The sequence below is a fragment of the Bufo bufo genome, chromosome 6 (genome assembly GCF_905171765.1).
Source record: "Bufo bufo chromosome 6, aBufBuf1.1, whole genome shotgun sequence".
NCBI lineage: Eukaryota > Metazoa > Chordata > Amphibia > Anura > Bufonidae > Bufo > Bufo bufo.
In genome coordinates, this window is record NC_053394.1 from 141,311,405 (window position 1) to 141,331,418 (window position 20,014).

General features: G+C 44.3%; 1 protein-coding gene across 2 annotated transcripts in view; it reads left to right on the plus strand.

The window, feature by feature from the left end:
• The first annotated feature begins 363 nt into the window (after positions 1-363).
• Positions 364-20,014, plus strand: part of LOC121005103 (disheveled-associated activator of morphogenesis 1-like) — a 314,210-nt gene continuing 294,559 nt past the window's right edge. For both annotated transcript variants that reach the window (XM_040437659.1, XM_040437660.1), the window contains exon 1: positions 364-474. In XM_040437659.1, the coding sequence (XP_040293593.1) occupies positions 442-474 (33 nt within the window). In that variant the 5' untranslated portion in view covers positions 364-441. The remainder of the gene's footprint in view (positions 475-20,014) is intronic.

The following is a 20,014-nucleotide window of genomic DNA, read 5'->3' on the forward strand; positions in this document are numbered from 1 at the left end:
GCCTTGGAAGTTGAAGGGGGATTATAGCTTTCCTGTCAGCAGACATAACTTATGACGGTGCCACAGACAGAACACAGGCTGCCATAAACAGGAGCTATGGTATATTCGCCAAACATATGTAAGCTTGAATTCCTCCACTCGTCGGCTTCTTGGTAAAGGGAGTCATTTCCATAAAGCTGGCACCTAGGGCATAGTTATTCATGCTGCAATTCTCTAATACATAAGTACATGTCTCTTTAAGTGTTCCCTGGATATTTCATGCCCAGGTGCTCGGATACTGCAAGATTTTTTTTTTTTTTTTTTAGTTTGAAAGAAGAAACGAGGAAGTTGCAGAGAAAATGTAGGAGGAAGTCCCAGCCGTGAGACAGAGAACCTCATTGTGGCTGTTCCTCCTAACATCCATCTCCACCTCTCCAGGATACTAGGATAACGGCCGGGGTCATGGCTGAAAACAGGAGGCCTCTACCCACCCAGGTCAGTGCCCAGGAACTGATGCCAGCTTGGGAAGAGGGGTAACAGGAGTAGAAGACGACCAGGAGAGTCTTCACTTTAGTGGCTGGCAGCTTACAGTATGTACAAGGCAATTACATCTCTAGCAATTCCATAGTACACTCACAGCTGGTCTAGAAGTCCTCGTCCCTGCTCTGCTATTGGATTGTTAAATGGTTGCCACTCTAATAGCTAGTGTATATTGGGGAATTGTTATATATGCTGTTCTCTAAAATAGATGTAGCCAACCTGAGATACTTAGGGCAGTGCAAAAGTCAAGAAAATCTAAGCGCATACACTGCTATCTGGAAAGGGCGTAATTCCCGGTTATGGAGGTTATTTATGGTAATGGAAAATGCTGTTCGAGCAATTGACAATCCAGTGTTACTGTTTTAGAATTTGTGCAGCTATTTGAATATAGTCATCCGTTTAGGCATTGGACTGCACCAGTTCCCATCTAATCACATTTAAAGGGATTCTCTACTATGGCAGCGTCTAGATGTGCCGCAGTAGTAGACACCAGATGCAACCATGTTTTTTTAGTCCTGTAAAAATCCTTTACATATGTATTGTATAATGAATAGCTCTGCAGCTTATTGCCTCAGCTTCTCACCATTTCACGATATCTGCTTGCTGTCAGCGAGGGGGAAAGCTTCTTATTTATAGCCAGAGGCAGAAAAATTCCGTTATGGATTCCATAAGTTATTGTCCGTGGTAGCGGAATCCATAACAGAATTCTTAGATAACCCGAACCTTGTATGTCGAACTTAAAAACACAAGTTCGCTCAACACAACATATTAATCCAGAAGGTTGAGGACCAATTTAGGTCATGCTGGAAGTTAAATGCATGTTTACATCAGTAGACTTTACTGTTCGCTTATCCCTATTAATATGCAGTGCTTTCTTCCTTTAGGTGTAGTTCTCAGCAAAGTTACTCTTTCTGTTAGTTTTCCGCTCTCAGGAATGGAGTTTTCCCGGCCAAACAGTTCTTTTAGGGCCTACTTGGCATAGCACACCAAAACAGGTCTTCACCCTAGCTCTGCTGGCTAAGGATTCTCTACTATACAAGCTGGGGCAGTGGGGGAGTTAGGTCCAGCCTGTCTCTCAGCAACTAAGCAACTGCCAGTTTAGCGATTTCCTCTATGCATAGCTATCTGAAGTCCACCGAGCGTAAACCACATTCAGCATCACAGTAAACATTTTATAGTGGTCAACCTGAGTATTTGGTTTTAACCCTTTAGCAGGTCACTGCAATTTGCATCTTTCATCAGAATGAAAGAGCCACGATTATCAGCAACGCAACCTGTAATCAGAATGTTCTGCCGACAGACATTAATGCAGTAGGAATCATTCCATTTCCATCAGTCTATGTAACAGGCCGTTGCAAATGATCACTGATCAATGGGGGTTATTTACGAACAGATATACGCCAATTTTTGCTTATTTGTGCCGCAATGTGTGACTTTTTCCCCTTTTTTCACTCAAGCCAGGTCTAAAAAAAGGGCCATGGCTGGCGTGGGCGGGGAAAAGGGCGGTCTGGCAAGCTCGTCTAATTTTTCATTTTTCGCCCGTTTTAAGTGTAGAAAATGGTCTAACTCTACGCCAGCAAGAAATATTTAGACAAGTGTAAAGTCCACCTAAGTTATGTAGAGGTCATCACCTCTACATATAGCTACATGCACACGACGTTGTATGTTTTACGGTCTGCAAATCGCAGATCCACAAAACACAGATGGCGTCCGTGAGCGTTCCGCAATTTGCAAAACGGCACAGACAGCCTTTAATATAACTGCCTATTCTTGTCCGCAAAGCACGGACAAGAATAGGACATGTTATATTTTTTTTGCGGGGCCACGGAACGGAGCAACGCATGCGGACAGCAGACTGAGTACTGTCCGCATCTTTTGCGGCCCCATTGAAGTGAATAGGTCCGCATCCGAGCCGCCAAAACTGCGGATCGGATGCGGACCAAAACAACGGCCGTGTGCATGAGGCCTAACTTAGATGAATCACCAGCATAAATGTCCCCCAATGTGTTCATCGTCGATCAGCACTCATCCTGCCTGAATATTGGCCAGTGTAATGAGGCCCTTAGACTGGAAAAAGTCCTGGAGCATTATGACTGTAACCCTAAACCCCGTTCATACAACTGTGCATATAGTGAGAGCGTTCACCTGATACTGTGCTTGTGCTGGGCGCAGCATTGTCTCCTATACAATTTGATGGTTTACAATTACATGGTTGTATTTTTTAAGAGTCTCTTAACCCTTGATAGACCACTTTCACACTGTCAGTATTTGTTAGTCAAAACCAGGAGTGGGTACAAAACACAGAGGAGGCGCAAATCTGTTCATTATACTTCTTAGTCTTCACACACATTTGCTCTGTTTTTTTTTTAACCAGACCTGGAAACCTCTTTCAATTTTTTTATATTTTTTTTATATATACATTTTTTAATGGCTTTTTGATTTGGTGGCGTTTGGTTTTGAAACAATGTGTAGATAGCATTTTGCAGGCTTTTTTTCCCCCACAGAGGAGATGGTTGGACACTGAAAAAACATGCTAAAACTAAAACCTTCAAAATTAAAAAAACAGCCACCAAATAAAAAAAAAAAAAAAAAACACCACCAGCAAAAACTGCATCAAAAACCACATGTGGAAAGAACACCAAAAAATGCAAATGTGCTTTGAAACCTATGTATGAACCCACTCTTTATCTGTAGTTTCCACTACTGGCTTTGGTTTACATACTGATGCAAAATACTGACAGTATGAAAGTGGTCTTAAAGGGGTTATCCAGCTTCGGGACATTTTTTACTGGTGCCAGCACCGCGTTGTACCTGTTGAAAAACTCATACTTATCTGCCCCCTGCTGCTCCGTTCCAGCTCCCTGACTCCCTTCAGCGGTCTTTCGGTCCCCGCCCTGTAATGCTGTAGACGGACAGGGTCGCTTGGGACGTGTTGCTGCTGAGCTCCAGTAGCAGACATGACCATGTCTTTCTGGAACTTTACAGGACAGAGAGTGTAAGGTTTAGTGTGCTGAGCCAGGAAGCTGGTGGGGAGCAGGTACTGTAAGTGCTTTTAGCTCCAGCAGGCTGTTCCGGCAGGGAACAGCCTGCCAGATCTCTCTAAATTCCGGCATTGCCGAAAGCTGCAGTATGCAGCAGTTTTCATCCTACTGATTCTCGGCATGTTTGCTGGCTTGCAGCTGGATCTCCGCTGGTCCCCATTATAGTTAACGGGGCCAGTGGGTATCAGTCAGTGTGCGTCAATGCCGGATCCATCTCTGGCAGGCTTCTCACTGCCAGAACAGCCCTCTGGAGATGTCTAATGCTAGTGTATAACTAGGTACAAGGTGGTGCTGCCACCAGTTAACAATGTTTAAAACAGGACGATCCATTAAAGCATCATCAGTGATGTCAGACATCTATGATTTTCACAAACACCAAGGTTAGTGCAGTGACTGGGCCGCAGGGGCAATATGTGAGTTATGGTGGGCCGTTGGGGTTAGTAGTAGTTTACCCACAGTTCTGGACAGCTCCCCAGGCCGGCATGCAGTGAATGGAAGGACAGCACCAGTTCCTTCGGGGCACACTCTGTTGTCCAGGGACTCCTGCCAGATGATGGTTGAAGTGGCCTTGGTGGTGTGGTTTTTCGTCGGGAGGCAGGGTCCCTGGTGTTCATGACGCCAGAACCGTAAGGTGCAATGAGAGATAGTGCCGAATAAGGAGAGAGTCAGGAGTTAAACAAACTGGAACTTTACTTGAATAATTGCTTTGAGGTAGTTATAATCCAGTAATAGTGCTTTGTTTTACAATAAGATGGCAGAGCTACAAATCCCAACAACAGGTTCGGTAGGGCTGGTTAATACAGGCCTAGGTTTGGCTGGTGTGGGAAAGGTACTTTCTTTAGCTGTGGTTTCCCTCCAATAACCCAGACTTCCAGTACCTGGATCTTGATCAGAACTTTACAACCAACAGGGCAGTCTCCCTAGCAGCAGGCATCTTCTGCTCCATTCTTGGGACAGGTTGCCTTAACCTTGGCCTTGATTCCCTCTCTATTTTGCCCTACTGGAGAGTGCCCAGGAGCACGGATCAGCAGCTACATACTTTACTTCTCTCCTCCACTAACCTCTCATGTGCTCTACTGTGACTGACCTGTTCTATATATATGATGCTATGGCAAGAATTACTCCTGACCGTTGTGCACGTCTGATCTGCAACTACAGGAAACGTTTGGTTGAAGTTATTGCTGCCAAAGGAGTTTCAACCAGTTATTAAATCCAAGGGTTCACATACTTTTTCCACCCGCACTGTGAATGTTTACATGGTGTGTTCAATAAAAACATGGTAACCTTTAATTCTTTGTGTGTTATTAGTTTAAGCAGACTGTGATTGTCTATTGTTGTGACTTAGATGAAGATCAGATCACATTTTATGACTAATTTGTGCAGAAATCCATATCATTCCAAAGGGTTCACATACTTTTTCTTGCAACTGTATATATAATGTTATTCCACCACCTAGTGGTGAATAGGTGTAATGCCGTTACCAACCTGTTGTAAGGAATTTGCAGCTATTACAGAAAAAATAGACATCACATTATCAAAGGTTTAGGGAACCACTTCTAACACGGAGTGGGACACTGCATTAGGAGAAACATGAAAAGCATTAGAGGGGTGGTCCCAGGACTTATTCTCTATGAACAGGATATGGGATAAAAGTCTGATCAGAAGGGGTCTGACCCACATTTGAATGGAACAGCAGTAAGTCATGAGAGCTGCTGCTCCATTCATCTCCAAGGGACTGCCGGAGACAGCTAAATCAAAGTGCAGTCCCATAGAGCTGAATGAAGCCATAGCATGTATGTGTTACCATCATCCATTCAAACAGGGAAACATAGGACCATTGTTCTTGTGATCCATGGAGGCCCAACTGTCAGACCTCAAGGGAATAGGTGTCATGGGACAACCCTTTTAATATAGAGAGCACTATAGAGTTTCCATAATTCTTTTATCGTACTGTAGAGTGAGCATGGTCGCCGTTCCACAGGGAGGGGTTCTCTTATTGTGAAGATCTGTAGGGATGGTAGTTGGAACGAACCTCAACTCCACCACATAACAGGGCCCCATAAAAGGAAACAAAATGGACAACCTTCCTGGTAATGGTAAAGGGGAACTAGGGGATTATTTATCAACCTGAAATACGACTAATTTAGGCATATTTCAGTCGCAGATTCATCATTTTCTATGCCTGTTCTATGCCTGTTTCTATGCCAGCTAGGAAGCTGTGTTACATTTAGAAGAGGCGGTGGATCTGCCGAAGTTATGGAGAGGAAGGCACCTCTTCATAACTTGGGGGATCCATCGCCAGCACTGGGGCTTTATTGAGACCTGTGTCTAAAACACCGGTCTTAATAAATGAGCCCCCTAGTGCTTACTCATCACATATAGGAGAGAAGGGTAGTGTTGCCCTTGACAAGGTTAACTCTGCCCATGAAGAGAGGGGTGGAGATAGGCCTGGACTGGCCCCACCCCCAGGGAACTCCTAGCAGCGGTATCGGCTGTCTCTATAGTAAACATGACCTTGTAAATATTTACCTGCATGGAAATGACTTTTCTGCCTTTAGTATTCATATTTCATAGGTTTCTCAGCTATGAAAAAAAATATTGGAAAACTTGCAGAATCCGAACTTTTTCTGATTGATTTGGGCAGAGATAATAATCGTATAATGTGATTAATACAGAGAACAGAGCTGAGAGGCAGCCAAGTTTAAAATTACAGAGTCTGGCAGCAGTTGAAGGGGAAATCTACAAAATCAGAGACAGAAATGAGCTGCAGTAAAGTGATGAAACACGTGATGTGACCAGGCCGCCAGATTTTTAATCACAATGGAGGGAGGAGGAACCTGGTGATATATGATACAAAGTCTCCATTGTCAAAGTCCTGTCTGTCCTCAACAATAAAAGCTTTATTTATTAAGACCAAACCATCAACCAACAATTATAGAGTGTCTGGCAGCCGCTGAATCATCTACTTGTGTAAAGTTTCTTAGAATTTTATTCAGCTATTTCTTCAAGTTTCTGGTTGCCATTAGATATGCCCATAGTGGCTAATACACAGCTTAGTACAAATCCTGAAAAGCATGAAATGTATTTGGTTATACAGTACCCCCGATTCCCTCTGTTTTACTGCAATATGTCAGTCTTCACTGTCGTTCTGGCATTTTATTCAAAAAGCAATCAGTTCTGGGGAGTGTATCAGTGCATAGAATTAAGGAAAGTCATGTAATAGTGTAAGCTTGTCTGCTAGTGATATCCATTCTACATTTACAAACAGTTTTGCTTGCTGCCCCCTGGAGTCCATCAGCATTGCATTTACAAGCAGGTAATCTGTTGCATGCTTGCAAGGGATAGAGATTTTTCATAATCAGGCTACTGTACAGTGTCTGATGTTACACTATAGCCCCCACAATGCAACACAGCAGAGTCATGAGAGCTAGTAGAAAAGCAGCAGAATTGTGAATTCAGCTCTGGGTGAGACTCTCCAGTATACATAGTTATTAGTCTTTGATTCTCTTAGGGCATGAAAATGGTAACAAAATCCTTGTGCAACTCATTGAGATTTTACCACATATTCTTTGTGGATTTTGCTGTAAGTTCAGGTCTCTTGTGGACATACCCTCATAGTGTGTGGCTGGGTAAATCCCTCTCCAGTCAGCATGAGGAAGCGCTCATTAATTTTCCAGTTTTTTATTTGTAAAGTATATTTACACAAGGTCTTAACTTTCCTTAATATCTTCTGTCATCGGTCCAAGTCTAATGCAAATTTCACAACGTCTTAATACGGTGACCTTTCTGTGGTCAGGGAGCAGCAACCCCAAACAAAACCTCCTGCTGGTGCGCTGAGTGCCTATATCGAATCCTATCACATATGATACTGTCTGCTGTATGTAATCTGGTCAGGTGTGGTACAGTCTGCTGTATCTAATCTTATCAGGTGTGATACTCCCTGCTGAACTGCTGCATCTAATCCTATCCTGTGTGATACTGTCTGCTAAATTTCGTATCTAACCTATCATGTGTGATACCGTCTGCTAAGCGGTGTATCTAAGCCAATCATGTGTGATACTTTAGTAGTAGCCTTTGTGTGGCGCACAGTAAGTGTCCCTGCAGCGAGCCCAGAGGAGAGGATAGGAGTGTTTGTAGCAATAATAGAGGCAATAGTTACTCACCCAGACGCTCCTCTGGGTCATGCAGTGATGGGAAGAGAACACCCTTTCTTCCTTTCAGGGCTCTCCCTGGTCTTGGGGCTATCCTGCCTGGTGGTGGTTTGGGGTGCTCTTGGTGGTGATGAATTTTGAGGTCCAAGGCAATGATGAGGCAGGTCTAACAGACGAATGGTTCTTCACTTGCAGATCAAGTTCAAATCCAGCAGTCCAGTTCTCAACATGCATGGACTGGCAGTTCTTCTACAGTTTTATGTTCCAGATCTTACAGTTCTCACAGCTGCTAAGGTAGTTAACTGGCCTAGTATCTTCTCCGAAGCAATATTCCTGACACTGCACTTCTCTCTCTAGTTTTTTCATCCAGAAATAGGGGTTCAGCAGTTCACTAGCATCTTTCTGCACTCACTCACTTTCTGTCACTATTCTATATACGCTGATGTGGATTTGCAATGTCCTCTGTGGCATATGGGACTTAGCAGATCTCCATTCTGCCTCTAAAGTATGTATAGGCTCCTGAAGCCTTTGTTCACCTGGACAAGTTTTCTGCGGAGTCTATAAGAATCTCAGACAATTTCTCTCCACAGTCTTTTGCATGCACCTCCTCTTAATACTGGTATGCTCCACAAATAACTGTTTCTATTGCTCTTTTCCTTTCTTCCTCACTCAGAGGCTGGTTTAAAGTTTTTACTTTGCATCTTTGCTCCTCTGAGGCTGGTTCTCATCACAGGGCTGTCTTAGCTCCTGCCCGCTGCTCTGCCTCACACTCTTCAATCTCACACTATTCATACTCTACTTTTCCCTATAGGGAGGACTGCACAGACCCAGCTAGCAGAGGTTGTTATGGCCTGTTAACTCCTTGTGCACATATGTCACATATGCATAGAATACATTTTAACCCTTTAAACAGTGGTCCACTGTCGTAGCATTGGGGGTATATGCAATTGCTGTTAGCATTTAAAATTGACATTTTCTTAAACTTCGGAGCAAATTCTGCCTTGTATGTTTTGCTTCACATAACACTAGTCTAAGGCTACTTTCACACTACCGTTCAGAGCGGGTCCGCCTGATGTCTGCCCAGACGGATCCGCTCATATAATGCAGACTTGGGATCCGTTCAGAACGGATCCGTCTGCATTATATTGTAGAAAAAATTCTAAGTGTGAAAGTAGCTTCAGACGGATCCGTCCAGACTTTACATTGAAAGTCAATGGGGGACGGATCCGTTTGAAAATTGAGCCATACTGTGTCAACTTCAAACGGATCCGTCCCCATTGACTTACATTGTAAGTCTAGACGGATCCGCTTGCCTCCGCACGGCCAGGCGGACACCCGAACGCTGCAAGCAGCGTTCAGGTGTCCGCTTGCTGAGCGGAGCGGAGGCTGAACGCTGGCAGACTGATGCATTCTGAGCGGATCCGCGTCCACTCAGAATGCATTAGCGCAGTACGGATGCGTTCGGGGCCGCTTGTGAGCCCCTTCAAACGGAGCTCACAAGCGGACACCCGAACGCTAGTGTGAAAGTAGCCTTATCATGTTTATCACAAAGGCTCTATCAATTTGTAAGCCACCAGGAGACTTGAGCACTTTTGCAACTTATGAGACTTTTGGACAAATTTTGCAATGATAAATCTGGTTAAAAATTTAGCTCCGCCCACAAAACATTTAACTGCACCTTAGAAAATGCATGTGAAAACCACCTTAAAAATGAGGCAATTTAGTCATAAATTAGGCACAACTCCCTACTCCACCGACAAAGCAGGCAAATTCACTCCATGTTTCTGGAACAGCCCATTTGACACATTACCCCCTGTGAGTGGAGAGAGAGCAGAGTGAGTGTGGAGTGAATGAAGAATAAACTTGATTTTACATGCCCAGGCAATTATCGGGAACAAACCAGAAGTTCCGGATAATTGATTGTGAAAAGAGAGGATAAATGCATTTACATGTAGCAATGATCTCCATGGGGCAATTATCGGGAACGAATGTTCACCGCCAATAATTACTCTGATCCTCAGGTCATGTAAAAGAGCCTTAAAGCGGATGTTTCATCAGAAAATGGCCTTTTGTTTGAATCACATTTTTATGTTATGTTAAACAGAGTTTAAATAATTTTGCATTTTCTATGTCACTATTTTAAAGCAAAACCATAAAACCCTGTAGTTTTTTGCACTAGCCAATAAGCCTAATAATAGGCGCCATTTTGTTATAGGTCTGTACAGGTCACTTTACCACAGTTACCTGCTTCTCTGTGATTCTAATCCTGCCTGTAATCATATCACCTCTGTGAATAGATAAGACAGGATCCACCATTCACAATAGGTGATCGGCAAAGCTTATCTATTCTCTCCTTGTACAATGGCCTCTGCACAGGGCACGGAGCGTGCCTAGAAAACTCTCCCATAGAAGTCAGTGAGGTCCCCTTCAGTCCATTGTGTCTATGGCTGCTGTAAAGCAATTATTTAAAGGGAATGTGTCACCAATTTTTTTTCTGCCAGTTTTTTACCAGATAAGTAACACACAATCTTTTTTCTAATCTGTTTTTATATTCTGATCGCAGATTTTTTTATTATATTTCCTCAACTTGATTATAGGAGCTGCCATCTTGCCTAAGCTCTTCTTAACAACATTTAAAAAACATTTAAATGGATGTGATGTTTTTTGCAGGGTGAGCTGTAGTTTTTATTAGTACCATTTTGTTTACATACAAGTTTTTGATCACTTTTTTTTCCATTTTTTTTGGGAGGTGAGGTGACAAAAAAAACAGCAATTCTGGCATTGTGTAATTTTATGGTGTGAACTGTTACTGTTCAAACCTTTTACGGAGGAAACAATACAATTTATATCTGTATTTTTACATGAATGGGAAAATAATTTTTTTGAGTCTTTAAAGGGTTTATACAACGGTTTAAGTCCACCGACCTGTGGTGGGGTTCATAGTTACCTGATCCACACTGCTGGATTCTGGCTGCATAGTGTGAGTGCAGTCAGTAAAGTAGATGTGTAATGTGTGTGCAGCCAGTGTAGTAGGTGTATAATGTGTGTGCAGTCAGTGTAGTAGGGGTGTAGTGTGAGTGCAGTCAGTGTAGTAGGGGTGTAGTGTGAATGCAGTCAGTGTAATAGGGGTGTACTGTGAGTGCAGTCAGTGTAATAGGGGTGTACTGTGAGTGCAGTCAGTGTAGTAGGTGTGTAATGTTTGTGCAGTAAGTGTAGTAGGGGTGTAGTGTGAGTGCAGTCAGTGTAGAAGGGGTGTACTGTGAGTGCAGTCAGTGTAGTAGGTGTGTAATGTTTGTGCAGTAGGTGTAAAAGGGGTGTACTGTGAGTGCAGTCAGTGTAGTAGGGGTGTACTGTGAGTGCAGTCAGTGTAGTAGGGGTGTACTGTGAGTGCAGTCAGTGTAGTAGGGGTGTAGTGTGAGTGCAGTCAGTGGAGTAGGGGTGTAATGTGAGTGCAGTCAGTGTAGAAGGGGTGTACTGTGAGTGCAGTCAGTGTAGTAGGGGTGTAGTGTGAGTGCAGTCAGTGTAGTAGGGGTGTACTGTGAGTGCAATCAGTGTAGTAGGGGTGTAGTGTGAGTGCAGTCAGTGTAGTAGGGGTGTACTGTGAGTGCAGTCAGTGTAGTAGGGGTGTAGTGTGAGTGCAGTCAGTGGAGTAAGGGTGTAATGTGAGTGCAGTCAGTGTAGAAGGGGTGTACTGTGAGTGCAGTCAGTGTAGTAGGGGTGTAGTGTAAGTGCAGTCAGTGTAGTAGGGGTGTACTGTGAGTGCAGTCAGTGTAGTAGGGGTGTAGTGTAAGTGCAGTCAGTGTAGTAGGGGTGTACTGTGAGTGCAGTCAGTGTAGTAGGGGTGTAGTGTAAGTGCAGTCAGTGTAGTAGGGGTGTAGTGTGAGTGCAGTCAGTGTAGTAGGTGTGTAATGTTTGTTCAGTCCGTGTAGTAGGTCTGTACTGTGAGTGCAGTCAGTGTAGTAGGGGTGTAGTGTGAGTGCAGTCAGTGTAGTAGGGGTGTAGTGTGAGTGCAATCAGTGTAGTAGGGGTGTAGTGTGAGTGCAATCAGTGTAGTAGGGGTGTACTGTGAGTGCAATCAGTGTAGTAGGGGTGTAGTGTGAGTGCAGTCAGTGGAGTAGGGGTGTAATGTGAGTGCAGTCAGTGTAGAAGGGGTGTACTGTGAGTGCAGTCAGTGTAGTAGGGGTGTAGTGTAAGTGCAGTCAGTGTAGTAGGGGTGTACTGTGAGTGCAGTCAGTGTAGTAGGGGTGTAGTGTGAGTGCAGTCAGTGGAGTAGGGGTGTAGTGTGAGTGCAGTCAATGTAGTAGGGGTGTACTGTGAGTGCAATCAGTGTAGTAGGGGTGTAGTGTGAGTGCAGTTAGTGGAGTAGGGGTGTACTGTGAGTGCAGTCAGTGTAGAAGGGGTGTAGTGTGAGTGCATTCAGTGTAGTAGGGGTGTAGTGTTAGTGCAGTCAGTGTAGTAGGGGTGTACTGTGAGTGCAATCAGTGTAGTAGGGGTGTAGTGTGAGTGCAGTCAGTGTAGAAGGGGTGTACTGTGAGTACAGTCAGTTTAATAGGGATGTGTAATCTGAGTGCAGTCAATGTAGTAAGTGTATAGTGTGGGTGGGTCACATTCTAATGAATGTTGTTGCTTCCATATATGTAATAGTGGGGAGTGTGATTGCCTGTGAGACGAAATGCAGGAAATTTTAGATTCCTGACTCCAAACACAGAGGATTCTCCATGGAGACTCATAACAGAGCTCCAGAGTCACAGACATTGAAGAGAAAGATCTCCAGACTTTCCTGTACAGAGAACATAAGTTGTCTCCTACATTATGGAGGAGTTAGGGAGGCATGGATGAGAGAATAAACACTAATAATAAAGAGGCAGCACCAGGTTAAGAACTGGAACCTAAAGGTTGTTTTCGGCAGGACCGGATGCCAGGGGCGTTGTTAGGGTCTCAAAAGATCCGGGGCCCAAGCCCCAATGAATATGGCCCCCCCATGCCCCCCACAAACACTATCACTGAAGACATTTTACTGTACTTGCTATACAGCTATACAGCAGCACATACCTGTCACATCCAGGGCCTCCCAGGTGACTTCTCATCTGATGTAGATCTTCGCTGTCATCATCTTCTCCATTCAGTTTGGACAACTTCTCTCAGCCGCCTTGTCTGTGCAGAGTGTGACACACAGACAAATCTTAGCTTCTTCACTTTTCTGTACCCCCAAATACTATCCTGAAGAAAAATTAGATAATCTTCCGTATAGTACTAGTGCTCCTCATAGTCCCACCAATAGTAATTCCTTTCTAAAAAGCCCCCATTAGTAATACTGCCCCCTACAGTGCCCCCAACTGTAATAACGCTCCCCAAGAGTGCCTCCATTAGTAAAAGAGCCCTTCAGTATTAATAATGCCCTTACAGAGCCACCAGTAGAAAAAGGTCCCCTATTGTTCCCCAAGTGATAATAAAGCTCTCTACATACCCCCTCAGTAGTAATAAGGGCCCCCATAGTGTTCTTTGTAGAAATAGGGCGGATCTATAAGTCCCTCCTATAGAGCCCCCAGTAGTCATAAGATTGCCTAATGTCCCCTGGATTTAAAATGCCCCAGCAGTCCCCCAGTATTTATATTGCCCTCTACTGCAGTGTTTCCCAACCAGTGTGCCTCTAGCTGTTGCAAAACTACACCTCCCTGCAACAGCTGGAGGCACACTGGTTGGGAAACACTGCTCTACTGTTATAATGCTCACCCTGAAGCGCCCCCAGTATTTATACTGTGCACACTGTAGATGTATTCTTCCCTTTAGTGTCCTCAGAATTAATAATTCCTCAGCCCCTCCACCATACAGTCTAATGTAAATAACATTATTTCCCTCCCTCCTCCATAGAGTCGCATGTAAATACCATCACACTATCTCTCCAGCCCGCTCCAATATACAGTCCCATGTAAATAACATCCCTCTCTATCTACATCCCCCTCCAAAATACAGTCCCATGTAAATAACATCACACCATATCTCCTGCCCCCTCCAATATACAGTCCCATGTAGATAACATCACCCCCTCAATATTTTGTCCCATGCAAAGAACATCACTCTCTCCTCCAGACACCTCAACATACAGTCCCATATAAATAAAATCACCCCCTCCCCAGCCACCTCCAACATGCAGTCCCATGTAAATAACATTACCCCTTAACATTCAGTCCCATGTAAATAATATCAGTCTCTCCCACAGCCGCCTTAGACATATATTCCCATGTTAGGGTACTTTCACATTTGCGACAGGGGACTACCGCAGGCTGTTCCGGTGGGTGAACAGCCTGTCGGATCCGTCCTGCCGCTGGTTCACATGTACCCCCGGACTGCCGCTCCGTCCCCTATCTCATTATAATGGGGCGGGGGCAGAGTTACGGCAGCGGGACGGCAGCGCACGGCAAGAGGCAGCCGGACTAAAAGTACGCATTACTTTTAGTCCGGCTGCCTCTCGCCATGCGCAGCCATGCCGCCCCCTCCCCTATTATAGTCAATGGGGACAGAGCGGCAGTCCGGGGGCACATGTGAACCAGTGGCAGGACGGATCCGACAGGCTATTCACCCACCGGAACAGCCTGCCGGAGTCCCCTACCGCTAGTGTGAAACTTGCCTAAATAACATCACTCTGTCCCAGCCAAATCAAACATGCATTCCCATGTAAATAACATCACCCCCTCAACTTTCAGTCCCATGTAAATAACATCACTCCACCCCACTGTCCCATGTAAATAACTTCTCTCCCTTCAGTTAAATAACTACAACTCCCAGCATTACTCTGCCTCTCCCTTCAACCACCTCTCCTCATGTAGCAGACCTCACCACAGCTTCTTCCCAGGACTTCTCTTAACTGCTGAGCAGTCCTCTCCTGCACTAGTCACATGATGGCGACATCATCCCAGGTCCTTTTCAGCTACCGCATTTAGAACTGATCACATGGACTGTGATGTCACCACAGGTCCTTCAGCTTTTGCAGGGCATTAGATTTATTTGTATTGCCATCCTGAGGACAGCAATACAGTTTGATCTATCTGGCAGGCAGGACAGTTGGGGCCTGGGATAAAAACATCAGGGGCCCAGGCCCCGAATGTTTTAACATAGCAATGCCCCTGCCAGATGCCAATCTAAAGTGCAAGGGAAGCTTCTAGCACTCCCACCACATGTGATGTTGGGTCAAGGATCAAACATGTTGAAAGTCTCATCTTGGCAGGTGCTCTCAGCAGCTTTCTCCTCTATCCCCATTGACAACACATACATGTTCAGCTGAACCGAATGGTGAGTTGTCAGGCGAAAGAGTATCTGGCCACTAGCTATTGAAGGTGTATTGGCACCTTTAGTCCAAGATCCTGCCCTGACCCTACTAGGGAGGGGATTAAATAAGACCAGTCAGAATACAACACAGCGGCAGATCATGCAAAAGAAAATAAAAAATCATCAGCATCATGTATGCTCAACAACGATACCAGACACAACCTATGGATGACAGCGGCACTGTTTCTGGAAGAAGGCTGCAATGTTTCAAATTTAGAGCAGATGTAGGTGACTGGGTGGTCTACTCATTGGATGCAGCCAAAACATTTGACAGCGTTATATGGTCCTTTTTATGTGCCACCCTGGAAAAATGTGTTTTTCGTTCTACTTTTATTTCATGGTTTAAACTCCTTTATTTAGCACCCAAGACACACAAACAGGTTAATGGCTGAGTGTCAGGTCCCTTTGACCTTGAAAGTGGAATGAGGCTGGGTTTTGCCCCTGTCACCGTTGCTCTTTTTCCCAGCAACAGAACCCCTTAAAGCTCTTATTCATAATCATCTGGGGGTGATTGTTTTTTGTCATAGGACTTTGGAAGATTAAGTGGCTATATAGACAGACAATATGCTGCTCTTTTTGGGGGATGCATCCACTTCTTTATCTACTGTAATTTCCCTTATTAATTTAATACAGTATATGCAGCGAGCCCGGGAAGAGCCAGAGTGGAGGTTAGCAGTGGTAGTGGCTCTGGCTGTCACAGTCATCAACAGTGGCTAACCTCACACCGTTGTTCCCTAGGGCTGTGCAGCGAAAAGATGGTGCACCCTTTCTTTTCTCAGGGCCCACCCTTGTTCTGGGGCTCCTGTCTGATGGTAATTGGGCTGGCATGTTGTATGAGTACAGTCCTATGTGTTTGTATGGGCGCAAGGCAGGGCGTGTAGAGTGAAATGGCAGGGGTGTGGTGCAGGAGTCAGATACCAGGCCAGATAAAACAGAATAAACATCTCTCTTTACTGAAGTGCCAAATAGGAGTTGTACTACATCCAATGATAGCAAAAACAAAGTTCCTAGAATATACAGTGCAAATCTCCCCAGATGGTTTTGTATGGATTTGGGCAAGGATAAAATTTATTGTACTTTTTCATCTCCGTCTTTCTCCAGTCTCTTCCTCCAGTATCTATTACTGGCAATCTCTCTTTTGCACTTTCACGCCTGTCTCCTGTAATTAACACGTGAGTCGTAAAGTTTTTTTTATGATGCAACTGGCCAAGTTGTGTCGAAGTGAGTAGGGTGTCTTAACAGTATTCCCCTCATTGCAGTAAAGTATAATTAGCTTAGGTAGCAGAATACCTTACTGACTTCAATGCTCAGCCTTGCAGATTTCTGAACCTTCTTGTCTTTTTCTCTTTCTTTTTTTTCTGTAGATCATCCAGTCTTGTGAGGAACAGAGTACATGGACTTGCTTCTCACTCTTCCTCCACTAGCTGACTCTGGGCTAGAACTCTCTAGACTACCTTTGGCTTGTTTGACCACGTTTAAATATCTGGTTATTAATGTAACCACTTGTGTTGCAGAGAAATTAAACCTTGCTCTATTTATAGCTAAATTCACTTCCACACACGCAGTGTGGTGTAAACTACCTTCATCAGTCACAGGGAGGGTAAAGATTATTATTATTATCTGGTTACTACAGCTATGTCATGTCTTACATAATTCAACAGTTTTGATACCTTTAATTTTTTTTACAAGGCATCTCATGAATTGATATGGCATAAAAGGCAGGCATGCATTGAACTTGACACATTACAATATGCAAAAGACAAGGAATGACTAGCAGTCCCCAATCCACATCTTTATTTTTTTTTAAATATGTTTATGGTTAAAAGTGTCTGAGGGGTTAAATGACGGGGGCGGCGCGATCGCCGTTCCCCTTCATTGCGCCTGCTCCATACAATGGAAAGAGATTTTTGACAAAGTGATTCGTAAAGAATCAAATTTCTTGTCGAAGTTCGGTAAAGCTGCCAAATTGAATTTTTCTAAACTTCACTGATCTCTAGTGAAAAGACAGTAGTGAGGCTGCTTTTTATGACTCAAAAAGTACTGTTATTGCCCAGCGATGGTTAGATGAAAAACCACCATCCAGAGAGGAATTTATAAGCAAAGTGAAAAGAATGTTGTTCTTGGAGACAGGGATATACTTGAAAAGAAATGCAACCAGTAAATTTGAGACATCTACCCCAGGTTTAGCACCTATGTATCTAATTCATAATAAACTACTGTTAGTATGATTTATGACTGCACTGTAAGGTATTGTTTAGTACTTGTATATTCAAGAACTCCGGCACAACAACTACCATTAGCTGTCTCTCCTACACAATAAGACTAGTCTGCCTCAGTATACTGTATACATATATTAATCTAGTACTGTGATACATGTATTGTTCTCGTAATGGGTAAAGGAGGAAGGGCTATTTTCTTGTGTAGGTTTTACTATTGTTATAGCTTTAATAAAAACTACTTGATTAAAAGAAATTAATTTGCAAAGTGACACCCACTGTTGTATGGCAAAAATAGTTGTCAGCCCCTCCACCCAGCAAGGGGCGACACGGACAATGGGAAGAAGTGTCATGCTTCGGTGTGGGAGGGAAACACCACACGGAGCATAGGAAGGAAGGGGGGATCAGGGAATCAGGTCTGAGAACTAGGGAAGGAAAATGGACACCTCCTAGTGAAAACCCTAACCAAAATCCTGACTGACTACCAGTATGAACAGACCCCAAAGGTAGGAGAGTTCATACCCAGGAGTCCTATCAAGTCCTACAGGACCCTAGTACTAATGGCAGGGACAAGACTACCTGTTCCTCCAAAAGGAAGGACGAACAGAAGTCTCCTTCAGGCCTAATACAAACAATAGGGAAATGCAACACACAGTGTCACGATCAGTGTGTGTGTAAGGGGGGGGGGGGGAGGGGGACGCCACACTGAACACACGAGGGAAGGAGAACAGTAACTGGGCCTGGAAACTAGGGAAGAAATAGGTCACCTCCTAGACAACCCTAATCCGGACCCTGACTACCTATCAATATAAATAGACCTTGAAGGTAGGAATATTCATAAGAAGTATACCTAGGCCCTGATTTCCCTATAAGGCCCTGGAATACGTATAGGACCAGAGACAAACCATTCCTCCCCAGATGGACGAATGGGAGTCTCTGTCTCAGGCCCAGATACAACAACAGGGAATATAACAAATACAAACAAATGCGTCACTTAACTTCTGTAGAGATGGAACAACAGGAACACCAGAGAGGATCTCACCCAGCTCAGCCAAACCCAAATGAAGCATAGTCATAAGGGTGGGGTGAGACTATAAAGGGTAGAAGTGATGACCACTGAGCAACAGCTGAGAAAAAGGAAGTGGTTATTAACCCTATCAACACTGAATCAAGAGAAATCAAGGAGGCTGTTAGATTTCTCCACGTTCAGCCAATCTCCTTGATTTCCTGACATCAGTCACCTGATGGACCGTGACACACAGAACCCAAACAAAATACAAAAGGGAAATGTAAGACTTACCTTCAAAGGAGCAATGGAAGCACCAGGAACTCAGCCGAGATCCAAACACAATCTATCCAAAGGTCCAAACAGAAGCTATAAACCGCACAGCATTGTGGGAGAAGCAACTATAAATAGAGAAGTTTAAGTGACCCTATTAGCCACACCTGGGGAAAGAAGGTGTGGCAAGCACCAGAAACAACGCAGACGTCATTTGATCAAAATGGAAAAATGGTCAGATCAAACCACGGGTTGCCAGTTTCACCGATCTCCTGCCACCTGTCGCGGGAACGTCCGTGAGAAGAAGATCCACCGGTGAGGAAATCTATACTCTACCTGATGCACAATTGGAGCAGGTTGTAACTTTTAATTCTGCAACAGCTGGAAGGACACAGGTTAGGAAATGTATCACTGGTCTTTACCCCTGCACAAACCAAGCAAATGTTAGGGGCGCCAGAGCACCTGGCACCCTTGCTTGGCCACAAGTGGTTCGCTGAAAAAACTCATAATAAGGCGGACATGCAGCCTGTGCTGAATGTTTGGCTACACAAGGAGGAAAGGGGGGGGGGGGAGCTTTCCAGCTGTATAGCATTAGCAGAAGTGCCCAGGCTGGACTGTTAACCTGAGAGTAGGGCTTAGTGGGCCAATGTAAGCAAAGCTTAGCTGGCTGATAGGGGTAGTGCTTAGTGGTGCTATGAGGTGGAGTTTATCAGGACAGCAATGCCCCAAGACATAACTTTGCCCCACAAATACCAAATACGCCCCTGGTCATATGTTGCATGTACTTCATTGTAACTTGTACTGGAGACTAGAGATTTTTTTCAAAGATTCGATTCGGATGGTTCACCGAATTTTCCAAAAAGAATTGTTTCGATCCAAATTTATTCGTGATGAATCGCGTTAAAAAATCAGCTATTTTCCGACTGCAGAGAGCCTGTATATTGGTGTAGAACACTGTGCATTGCAGAAACATGCATAGGTAGCCCGCTGTGGTAGTGAAACAGTTACTTTGCGTCTGTATGACAGGCAGTTAACAGGTGTCACTGTTAGAATCACTTCACACTTCACTTATTTATTGAGTTAGGGGGCTAAAAGTGACCAAATAACTCAAGTGTGAACTTATCCTTACAGGTCAATGTTAGTGTCAGGTATAAAGAACCGTGCAGAGGCCCAAGATTGTACTATAGCAGTGATGGCGAACCTTAGAGACTGAGTGCCCAAACTGCAACCCAAAACCTAATTATTTATCACAAAGTGCCAACACAGCAATTTACCCTGAATACAACAGTCCAGTATAGTCTATCTTCCATGTACTTTATTATTTAGCTATAATAGCCTGCCTACATTCAGTGAACTGCCTGTGCCGTTCATAGTGCGCCTTGCGCTGAATAAATTGCAGGAAAAGTCTAAGGCATATTGGTACACCATAGACTTTTTCAAGGGTGCGGGTGCCCACATAGAGGGCTCTGAGTGCCGCCTCTG